The sequence below is a fragment of the Hemibagrus wyckioides genome, linkage group LG23, assembly GCF_019097595.1.
Source record: "Hemibagrus wyckioides isolate EC202008001 linkage group LG23, SWU_Hwy_1.0, whole genome shotgun sequence".
NCBI classification, from domain to species: domain Eukaryota; kingdom Metazoa; phylum Chordata; class Actinopteri; order Siluriformes; family Bagridae; genus Hemibagrus; species Hemibagrus wyckioides.
In genome coordinates, this window is record NC_080732.1 from 13997140 (window position 1) to 14009561 (window position 12422).

Consider the following 12422-nt stretch of genomic DNA (forward strand, 5'->3'; position numbering starts at 1 on the left):
AAAATGTGGCAAAGTGAACTCTGCACAGTGTTGCAATCAGCCGGACTGTTTGCAGTTAATCATTTACTATCAGTACACAGATCTTTGCATCTATAGCACTGTACCCTCCATCCAATTGCTTGTTGTGCACTGGACATATATATATATATATATATATATGTACCCACACTTCCTTCTAATGCTCCAATATGCGATCATGTTCCGCTCCATTACCCACTGTTTACTAAGAAACATCCATTCATCAAAAGGAAAAATGATGTCACCGTGCACACTGGAGGAATTGTAGACTTATTTTCTTTCAGATAAAGGCTTGTGTAATATTTAAGGGAGCATGTGTCAGCAGGAATGAGCTTGTTATGCAATCATATGACTAACAAATGGCACAAATACGAGCCGGAAAAGAAGTAATATCAGAAAATGATCATATAAGGCAAACATGCACAATGCGTCTAGTCTTAGGTCGTCCGAAAGGAAAGCTTAAAGATGCCAACTGCAGGAATAGCGTTTTGTGTGTTTGGAAAGCTTAAAGATGCCAACTGCAGGTATAGGGTTTTGTGTGTTTGGAAAGCTTAAAGATGCCAACTGCAGGAATAGGGTTTTGTGTGTTTGGAAAGCTTAAAGATGCCAACTGCAGGTATAGGGTTTTGTGTGAAGAAGTAATTCCAGTAAATTGGGGGCTATTGACTATTATCATATAAGGCAAACATGCACAATGTGTCTTGGCTTGCTTTCTCATTAAAAGAAAGCAAAAAAAAAGAAAAATAAATATTAGACTCTGTGTAGCATCCTGCAGGGTTTTCCAGTTAGTTCGTCTGAAGGCAAGCTTAACTGAAGGTATAGGGTTTTGTGTGTTTGATAATGTAGATAACACATTATGTCTTTATAATGTATATGATAATCTATATTTAGAACTCAGTGATTTGCTTTTAGAGAGGTTAAATGTCATTTGGTTTATAAATCATGGACAGAAGTCGATAGAAAGAGCTTTGTATGATTATGGTTTTGCTCAAAAGTATCCTTCAGAAGCCTTTAGGCATTTCTGTCGGTTCTACCTAGAACTATTAAACTTAATCTAAAATACACCCTTAAGAAACCTGTTTTATTGAGCGCGTGTAGCCAAGATGCATGCATTTTTAAACGCAAACAATAGCTCTGGTGGATCTTTATCGGATATTTATAGTATAGCAAACTACAACCCATGATTATGCCATTTAACTTGATAGATTAAGAGCTTTTCCATGTCTTAAATATCTCGTTTTGGAATTTTTGTTGTTTTAATTTATGTAGAGCTGATTTTTTTCTCTCTACCGAGATATATACACCTATCAGTAATCCTAAAACTTTCCAGTGAAATCAATTAAACAGTTTTAAAAGTCAGTTAAAATTTGTGGAAAGATGTCAGGAAGAACTTGGAAAACATTGCATGGTTTTCCTCCAAAGTATCCTAAAAGAAGCCTCCAGATATTTCAGATGGTTCTAGCTAGAATTTGTTATCTAAAAAAAAATTGAAGAACCTGTTTTATTGAGAGTGAGTAGTCAAGAGGCATACATTTTAAATTGATGCAATGGTTTATTAACACTGTGTAAAATATTTAAAATGTTTACGTACCAGCCTCGAATGCTATATTAAGATAGAAGTTGTAGTTTTGCATAATCTTGTTCGGTTGCTCAGCTCAAAAGCGTCAAGCTGTAATGCATAGTCATGCATAAGATGTGTGGGGCAGGTCGGACCTGGGATTGTTGAGGGCAAGCTTTACCCAACATTTGCACATTCTTCCCTAAAGAAAGTACAGGGAAAAGTCGTCGTACTTTGTTCTGCATATAGTGGACCCATAAGACCAACATTAACCTAATTAGAAAGCAATTAGAAATGTAGTTTCATTGGGAATTTGGAGACGTGACATCATTAAAGCTATTCCTATCTAGAGTTAATAAAGGAATAGTTAGTGATGGAGAGGGTTATTAGAACAGCAAGCACGTCACTGTGTGTATTTAAAAAGATTTCGCTGTCTCAAAGGACGCATTACTGTCTTTCTCAACTAGCCTAATAACTAACCTAATTATTCACTTTAAACTGGTTGTATAAAAATCTTAACTGTTGTAATGCCATCTATGGTCTATGCAGTAGAACTAGAATATTTCTATTAGTGTTTGGGAAAGTAAAAGTAAATACGATCATAGATTATGACCATAATGCAAACACGCAAAACCTTCTCATGTAAACAGTGAAAAGAACAGATCGGTAACTTCTTGTAGATTCTGTCGAAAGACACCTCTATGTTCTATGTATATTCTGAAAGCATCTTCAGTTGGTTCCTCTGAATTAAACGCTTGAATGTTGTCTATAGAGCCGTCAATCCAAAGCGTTCTCGAAGGACCCTTTCAGAAAAGGCTCTAACCTAATTCCAAACCATGCTACTTCAAAAGTAGTACTAATAATCTATTATATTTTATAGCTTTCTTTCTCTCAAGTTGCTTATTCATGCAGCACAGGTTCTACAAAGAAAGTTAATTAAGGGCCACTAAAAAATGATTAGTAGTAAGTGTAATTTTGGAGTGGGAGGCATAGTGTAAAACCAGCATGCTATTTATAATGTGGAGTCCAGTAATTGTGGAAATCTAATAGACAAAATAGTTAGGTATATTTACTAGGAAACAGAAACGACAGCTTGGTGATCATTCCAAACAGTCGACAAGACTTGGCACTTCAGGGTATAAATCTGCCGGAAAATAAGTTAACTGTAATTTGTGTTGTTTCTTTGTATTGCAGATAGGCGTACTTAAATTCTTGTTTACGATATGCAAAACGATAAAAGAGGTTTTCTCAAACTTTCGAGGAGGACTTGAAGGCAGGATAAGTAAACAAAGACAAACTAATAAAGGGTTAACATGAAACAGGTGAACACAGTGGGTAACAGACCAATGGCATGACAGGGGCGGAGACAGGACTAAAACAAAGCTGAAACAAAGGCACATATGGCAAAACATACACAAAACAAATGATGAACTAATACAAGCGGTACATAGAGAGTAAAATACATGAGACGTAAATACAGAAATATAAACCATTAATATAGGAAAAAATGTAGGGGGAAAAAATACAAAACATAATTTGTCTTTATCGCACATTTTTCAGTATGTGTCTTTTATTTGCCAAAGTTCATCTAAGACGTTTTATTCCTTTTATAGAAATTTGCAAACAATTACTTATTTATTTATTGATCACATTTTTATCAGTTTATAAAACAACCAGTAGGATACTGTACACGTATAATTAATTCATGGTGTAACATGCATGTATAATTTTGCAGACACATATAGAAGAACGCTAAGTGCCGAGACATTAAATGCTAGCGTCTGTAATAGAGTGTACAGCGTGACTGGCATTTGATCAGTCTGGAGCCTGACGATGAAACGGAATTACATTAGCATTGCTTTCACTTGCCTTGCTGTTGCACACATTTATTTAAAGGTTATGGCTCGAAGCAGACCATCGGTGCGAATGAATAAAATGCAGATTCAGGCATTGCCTTTCTGTATGCACTTCAACTGAAGTTCTGAAGTCGCTATTGCATTTTGTTCGGTTTTATTTAACCCTTTTACCAGTACACTGGTGTTCCGCTGTGACGGCTGAAAGAAAATCGGCTTTTCAATCAGTATAAACGAACGAAGTATTTTATAGCCACGCGTCTGATATGAAGTTAATTAGAACTCTGTCGGCTTTTAGTGTTAGACTTTTACCTCTGTTGGGATAACCTTACATGGACTTTTAGTGGTTGAAGATAACACCTTCAGATTTTAGACGCTTATGATCAAGCACTTGGGGCATCTCAGAGAGTTTGATATCACCATTTAATTTGAAGGTATAAACATTCATGGGGAAAAACCAATCATTTTTGGAGTTTTTTGGAACTTTTCTATAAATATATTTCACCTAGTAAGCTAGAACAGAAATACGTATGAAAAACGAGAAATTCTTGAAGATTGCTTCCTTACATATGAGCTATTAACCACCACTGTGGAGTGTGGCATGACACAAAACAGACTCAAATTCCATTATTTGGCTTCTGGGTAAAATAGAGTATGTATTGTTTAGTTTTTGCCTTTTCTTTTTGCATTTCCTCCTCCTTAGTTCACACAAAAACTGAAGCCTTTCATAGTGGGTGTTAAGTTTAGGGTGGAGGTGAAGATATTTGTGGTCTGAACAGACGTGAGAACCAACGTACATGTCCTGATAGTTTTAGAGATTATTTATATCAGCATTTGCAGATTCTAAACTCGAATCATTTAAACTATGAGAAAACTGGCCGACAGTGGACAAAGCCAGTAGGGGCTGGTTAGTGCTCTGACATTTTGTCCCTGTTTACCATATTTAAACTCTCTCTTCTCTTGCACTGGGCTGTGTTTCCCAGAAACAAGACCTCCTGAGTGGCCACATGAATATGGTAATAGTCTGAGCTGAAATAAACACCAGGTTTAATTCCCACTGTGCACAATAAGACATTTATGCAAGTAAGAAAGTCAAGTCAGCTGGATCAAAACTATTCAATCAAGTAAAGTGTTAGCTTTATCTTGAATTCTGATCTGCCATTTAAACCTGAATCATATAGCCAGTCACCTGCTGGAGCTCTCATTAGAAATAACAGTAGTGTGTACCATGTAATATAAAGTGCTCCAGCACCCCAACATCTGTGTTTTAATTGTTTTATAACTGTAGCATACATGGTTTCTTGGCCAAACCAAAGTGGCCTGACAAATATGATGGATTAGGTTGTCTAGAGCCATGGTTCCCATGGAAACCATTGTTATGCATCACGTAGCCTGCAGAAATTATACTAATTGCATGGCACTTTCTGTCCTTCAGGTTATTAGGAGGAACAAACCGAGCCAACAGGTCATCTGTTCTGTTCGATTCCATTCTCCAGAATTGTTAGTGCCCTGTCACAAAACTAACATTGCAAGAAAGGAAGAAATCAAACAAAATGTGTGTTTTATTCATTGGATGTTGTAGCTTCTGTTTGGAAGGTTGAGAGTTTGAATCCCAGGTCCACCAAGCTGCTGGGCTCCTGAGCAAGACCCTCAATTGTATAAAATGAGACAGAATGTAAGTTGCTCTAGATAAGGGTGTCTGCCAAATGCTGGAAATGTAAATGAGTGTGCAGTTATCAGGAAATAATCAATGATGCTGTGGTGTGAGGCCAAGAAGTTGATTCTTATTTTACTAATAACATATCTGGAACTGTTTTATTCCACTTCACCAGAGCACTATTTAATAACAATAGATGCCATACGAGTGCCAGCGAATTAGCTGTTGCTATAGAAACCATAACATTTTATAACTAGTGCATTATTATAAACCTGTGGTATGTCATTGTGTATTTACTGTTAGCAATCTGTCAGCTGTTACACATAACCTTTATTAAAGAAAATCACGTCACGCTTTTATAGTTTATAGTTATGTTGTGGAAGAACCATGAAACAAGTTAGTATCCTGTAAAAGACTGTTCCAGTGTTGCATTCGACTGAAAGACTTTGATCAATTTCATAATCTCCTTTGCTTAGAAGCCCAGGCATCTAAACTCCTCTATGCTTCCATACAGGTCCTTTCACAGAGTGTGGGATGCCATGTATTTTCTCTGAGGAAAGAGGATCATGGCCTAGAGCATGTATTGCAGTCTGCTTGAGCAGGACACGGTGTACTACAAGACTAGGAGACGCATCCCTATAGAGCAGCTGCTTCGTTCCAAGTACATTTACGGCGAGATAAGCGTCTTTATGCCAGATCGTCTTGGAAGAGAAACGTTCCTTAACCATTAGTGGAGATGCAAGCATGCTTTTTGGCGCTGGCTGCAGTAATTTCTCCTCTTGGAGAACACAGTCTGACAGGCTGTTCTTATTTACAGCTTTAGCATTTAGTGCCTCGTCTCCTTGGCAGACTCCTCGGTCCAGACTTTTTCTTTACTTGATTATCATTTGAGTTGAAGCCAATACTGTTGGAATAATAATGACAGGATGCGAAGTAGAAGACTGTTAGCAGAGGCAATGATGCTACCTGAGTTATTGATTCATTTACTTCACAGATGCCAATGATTGGCTAATCCCTGGATTTGCTCTCTAGACTCCCGGTCATGGCTGGCTGTGGCAATAAAAATCTCCTGCGACCCCCTTGGTATCTCAGGACTCCAAGATTGAGAACATAAGATTACGTTTACGCTGTAAACAAGGCCATAATTCACAGATTTTTTTTTTCTCTTGAAGAATTTTAGCCCTGACTCCAGGCAGTGTGCTTTTAGGGAATACCAACTTCATTAAAAGTGCAGTGTGTTTCTGGACCATGCCTTTGTGGTTTAAGCATTAAAGAGAATAATTGTACAGAGCACTGTCAGAGACCCTCTGTGATGCTTCGCAGAAGAATCAGGACTTTGCTTTGTGGCCTGGCATTCACACCAAGCCATGTGTGCTTTCTCAACGGGGCAGGGGTTACCCGAGCCAACCCTGGCAAACTAATTTACCTCGGTGAACTGAGTTTATTCCTGTTAGAGTGACTTGCAAGCTCTGAAATGGCTTCCTGGCTGACAGGAGCAGATCTTTGCCCAAGTGTTGAACTCAATCTGTCTTTTTCTGTGTTCATTAGAAGGTCTTGCATTGTATTTTTTAGGCTCTGCCGCTTTCTTACACACACACACACACATTTCTGTTGATTTATTTGTGCCAGTATACCACTGTGAAAGCACACTGTGACTGCACTTTCGGTTCAGAATGCGCAATACAATTAACGTTATTCTTTATGCAGTGGTCACTCTGTAAAATATTTCCAGGTGGGTGACAGATTTATATGACATATGGTGGTTTTGTCTGCTTGCTTAAAATGGGAATGGATGAAATGGTAGCTCAGTAAACAGGATCTTTTTATGATATGATACTGGGACACATTTAATTTGATCAGACATTTATAATTCACTAGCTTGACAGCCTCTAAAGATAAGAAACAATGTTGTAGGGTTCATTTAGGTTGCCATTTCCAAAACCTGCACTGCATTACTAATGAAAACATGAAATTTTTTGGAAAATGTTTGATTAGATTTGGTCAGAAGGAGTTGATTCATTTTCTAGAACAGCAGCCGGGGCAGAAGTTCCAGCTGAAAGGCTATGGTTAATAGGCTAGTTTAGTCCCTCCAGGATGTTGTGATGCTGTGATCAAAGAAATGAACACAAAATCAAGATATTCTGAGGACAACAAATAACGAATGCTCATTTAGCCAAGCCCTCTTTGATTCATGTGTGTTGAGCATGAGTACAGCTATCATAGAAAGTAATTAGATGTGTGTCTTCACTGGTAGTAGTTTAAAAGAAGAATCACCAATTCAAATACAACGATCAGGCACAACATTATGACCACCTGCCTAATATTGTGTTGGTCCCCCTTTTGCTGCAAAACAGCCCTGACCTGTCATGCACTGTGTATTCTGACACCTTTCTATCAGAATCAGCATTAACTTCTACAGCAATTTGAGCAACAGTAGCTCGTCTGTTGTATCAGACCACACAGGCCAGCCTTCGTTGACCACTTGCATCGATGAGCCTTGGCCGCCCATGACCCTGTTCACTACTGTGCCTTCTTTGGACTACTTTTGATAGATACTGACCACTGCACACCGGGAACACCCCACAAGAGCTGCAGTTTTGGAGATTCTCTGATTCAGTCATCTAGCCATCACAATTTGGCCCTTCATCAAACTCACTCAAATCCTTAATTTTTCCTGCTTCTAACACATCAACTTTGTTGATGTTCACTTGCTGCCTAATATATCCCACCCACTAACAGGTGCCATGATGAGGAGATAATCAATGTTATTCACTGCTCATAATGTTATGCCTGATCGGTGTAGTTTTCCACACAAAGAAGTTCAAAAAACACACAAAAAAATATCAAGCATATTTGGTCACGACAATCACAAAAAAACAGTGAAATCTTGGAGGAACTGAATATTTTTTCTGTAATAACAACATTCTCAGAAACTCGCATAGCGGAAATGCCATATAAATGGATTTTTTCAAAACATTGGCATGATGAAGGTTTTTTGTAAGGAGAGATATTTTGTGGAAGGAGTCTCTAGTGTCAGTGCTTTTGGACATCTAGAGCAGGGACAGCTGTATTTTCAGGAAGAAGGGATTTGGGCTTCAGGGTTTCACAGAAACAGGACAACATTGAACATCACTACAAATGGATAAAAAAAAGAGGTTTAAAATGATTCAGCGATTATATTATAGCGATTGCTGTGCTTATAAGAGGAATTTCAAGATGTGGTGTGGATGTGGCATCGTAATCAGTGATATGATTAATCGTCATATCAAATAAGTGATGTATGATGATACACAAACTTTAAGCTAAATCACACACCTTGGATTGTCAGCTATTTGCTTATATTATAGGCAGCATTCTACTTGTTATGGATAAAAATGTCGTGCAGGTATATACTGAAATACTCAGAAGTGTAGTTTTCCCTTTTATGCATACAATAAACCCTGGACTTTCCCATTCAGTCTTCTATGTTTTCTTCTTATGCATATATCCTCCTGCCTCAATGTATTAAGCATTAGTAGTTGGGGTTTTGTGCATGCTTTTTCCCGAGCTGTATAGGCAGTGTTACTAGTGTTTTTCCCAAAGAATTTGGCTACATATATCTTCTGTTAGCTCTGAATGTGGAAGGAGACAAGCTTGTTTGGGTTCTCTGTGACCTGTGATACCTGTAAACGGCCGTTTAAAAACAAAAAGATTTGATGTATCTTGGAGAAAAGATGAAGATTTCACCCTCCTGTTTTTCTAGGCGGGAAAGTGAGATTTAGCCAAATGGCAAACGAAATCCGAATAGAAATTCGAGCCAAAACGGGATAAAATCAATCCAAATGCCGTGACTCTACTTTTATCACATAAAATGAGCTCCTGCTTCAAAAAAAAAAAAGTCTGCCAAAGTAACACTGTAGAAGCAGCAGAAGCAGCTTTATCGATTAATTGACCACACTAGCATTTTGCACTGCTCTCTGGCTGGAAAGATAATGCATATGTGTGTGTGTGTGTATCAAAAAAAAAAAGACACCCCAAGACCTGCTCATTATGGAGATGAGGGCGAGGTAATTGCGATTTGCTCCCCTGTCACTGCCAGACAAATGCTGACGCACCTCTCAGAATAATGAGTCTGTGATGCAAGATGGACTCCAGTGTGGCCTGTATAATTAGTGCCGTGTCCAGAGTGAATCGTGTTCCTGTCAGTAGAGCCACAGTAGGCCTCTAAAAATACAACTGCCAATCAGGTTGAACATCCTTTAGTACCTCCAATATCCTCTAACAGCAATTGAACAGGTAACTGGACAGGATTTGGTTTTTTTTTTTTTGCTCTTTAACAGGTCAGGGCCTAATAGGTTGTGGAATAATTCTGAATCGTGTCATTAAAATTTGCAGGCACAATGTAGCTGTCAGGATTTACGTTTAAAGCAGACCCTTTTGTCCCATACGTCTTGAACACAGAGATCGTTGTAGACTCCAGCCTCAGAACAGCATCCATAGAAAGAAATTGAGTATTTCTCTTAATTTTCATCTGTTGTGAAGTGGTAAATGTTGATGTTGAATGTATTGTAGTGCAATTTTAGTCTAGTCTAGTCTTGTCATTTCTAACATATATAGTTGATGCAGTACATTAGAAAACGCAGGGCTAAGGGCTGAAACAAATAATTGAAATTTTTGTTTGAAGAAATCTTGAAGTGTTAGTTGGATATTACCTGCTTATGGTATTTTCTTTATGCGGCGTGTGGTTAAGGCATAGGATTACTAATCAGAATGTTGTTCATTCTAATCCCAGTTCCACCCAGTTGCCTTTGCTGGGTCCCTGAGCAAGGCCCTTAACCCTCAAATGCTTAGCTGTATAACAAAAAAACCTAGTTAAAATGCAAGTCACTCTGGATAAGGGTGTCTGTCAAAATAGCATATAAACGTGACATCCAGGGGGGGAATAAATACACAAAAATTAAATAAATTTTTAAAAAATATCACCACCCATAATCTTTGGTGTAAATGTCTCATCGCATGACCGTTCACCCCGATTGATGAGCTAATAATTCTATTGGAATAGATTGATTTTAAGGTATGAATGAGCTGATGTGTGTGTTGAAATAAATGAATCCTTTAATCCACCAGATTTTAATGATCCTAAATAAATTAGAAAAGCTCCCTGATGCAGCATAGTGCAGTATTATTGCTTCTATGACTTGGGAAGATACAATATTGTTGTTGTTTTTTTTCATTGTGTAATTTTTATGTTATTTATGTTGATTTAATGTACCATATCCAAATTAAAGCAGGCCACAGACAGTGCTGTTTTGCTCAAAGCCTAATTAAGACTCATGCTTCGTTTCCCCGTGAAGGATAAGTGGTACAGAAAATGGACGGAATGATGGATTTCTGGCTGATAGAAACAGCTGAAAGCAAACATCTGGCTATAAACGTACACGTGGAATCTCAGATCTCTTTGGAAGTTTGCTGATGAACAAGAGCTACATTGGGCTTGATGGGAGAAAAAGCAAAACACAGCTACGCACGAAACCGTATCACGTTCGAATAGGGCTAAAGTGCTTTAATTGCTTTTCCTCTCCAGGTTTGTTTGTGCAAACAGAATCAGGGTGATCAGTCAGACACATTAACACTCAACCAAATCTTATTAGGAGCTTTGATTCAGGATGTTCACCATCAGTCCACCATCACTTAATTTCCTCATGCTTTCTTATTTCTGCCGAAACATTTTAGTGGAACACGAAGTCAAACTGCACGAATGAAAGACCAAGCTATATTTAGCTCTTTAAAGTTCAGGTATTCTCCGAAGCTGTACTTCAGGCGTGACAGAGAAGCTCAGAACAGTATTTAGTGCACAAGGGCATTTGAAATGATGTAGTTTATGTCTTGATTATAGCCTTGGGATTTAGCCTTGGGACTCAACCATAAAACTCCATACTAGTTGGACGAATTAAATGACCTTGTAAATGAAATAATCAGACAGAGCAAATAAATAGCTGTATGGATTCATATAATTATTATTTATCATGATTGAGCAGAAAATAGTTTTTTTATTGTTATAATGTTATATTGTTGTAGGAGATTTTGAATCACATACAGAGCCCTATGCTGGAAAGTGGGTTCATCAGTAATGAGAAATGTTTTATCCAAATAGACTGTCTAGGAATGTCTGTATCAGCTAATACGTAACTTGTGATAATGTTAGCAGGAATTGATGTTAAGATTACCTCTAGCTAACTAACCTAGCTACAGTGCAGCATAGCGGTGCAGACAGGATCTAGTGTAGTGCTGCTTGTTGAAGATGTATTGTGTGTTGTCAGTGTATTAAGGCAGTTGTTTAACAGTATATTAGAAAAGCTCCAGATTCAGTAACTTGATAAGGTTTGTTGTGTGTTCAGTCTATAAAATAGCAGCGATTATAGAGTGTATTCTCATTGTAGTTTGAAAAGCTAAAATTAGAGACAGTATCTTCCCAGGAAGCTTATGTTTACTGATTAATGGCAATATTTATTACATTTCTCCAAAGAGTATTGCTTTAGCTGAGCAGATTAGGCTTGATGGACTTGCTCTAGAGCCACTGACAGCTTGGTACCAGGTACCACTTTTTGGTTAGTATTCCAGATTCGTAACGATTACTGCTTGCAGATTATAATTTTATAAATATAATCCATTTTAAAGGCCAGTTCTGAGCTTGCACTCTATACTGGGACTTTACATCAAACTCCAAACTGACTCTATTCCATCCAAGACTTTAACCTTCCCGCGAATCCTGATTTCCCTTGAATCCCTTGCTCATCTTTTTTCCTTTTTTCCTCCCTCTTTCTCTCTCTCTCTCCCCCTTTTCCTCCATCCCTTTCTTTCCTTCCCTTCCGACGGCTCCTGCGGTCCACTGACAGCGACTTTGCATCCAAAATGAAAAACAGGCAAATGGGCGTGACAAGTGGAACCAATCTGACCAAGAGCACTAGCATCGGCGGGGATATGTGCAGCCTGGAGAAGACAGACGGCAGCCAATCGGACACGGCCGTGGGCATGGTGGGCGGAAACCTCAAAAAAAGGCGCTCGAGCATCGGGGCAAAGATGGCCGCCGTGGTGGGCATGTCCCGCAAGAGCCGCAGCACCTCACAACTCAGCCAAACAGGTAAGACGAAATATTTGTATGTATGTGTGTGTCTGTCTGTCTGTGTATGTTTGGTGTTTTTTTCTCGATCTGTCTTTCATATGTTTTTGATTCCCTCCTTCCTTCCCTTTCGATGAACCTTGAGATTTCAGCGCTTGAACTCTTTTTTTATCTGACAGGTTTTACCTCTGCTGTCTGTTCAGCTTTAGGGGAAAAAGTTGAAATATTCTTTACAGG

The 12422-nt window shown here is 38.4% G+C and overlaps 1 protein-coding gene across 6 annotated transcripts in view; it reads left to right on the forward strand.

Annotated features, from left to right (window-relative positions):
• The window catches only part of rims2a (regulating synaptic membrane exocytosis 2a), a 189238-nt gene that overhangs the window by 138931 nt on the left and 37885 nt on the right, over positions 1-12422 (forward strand). For 5 of the 6 annotated variants that reach the window (XM_058376388.1, XM_058376387.1, XM_058376390.1 and 2 more), the window contains one exon: positions 11962-12206. The exons of the other annotated variant lie outside the window; for it this stretch is intronic. In XM_058376388.1, the coding sequence (XP_058232371.1) occupies positions 11962-12206 (245 nt within the window). The remainder of the gene's footprint in view (positions 1-11961; positions 12207-12422) is intronic. 6 annotated transcript variants of the gene reach the window in all.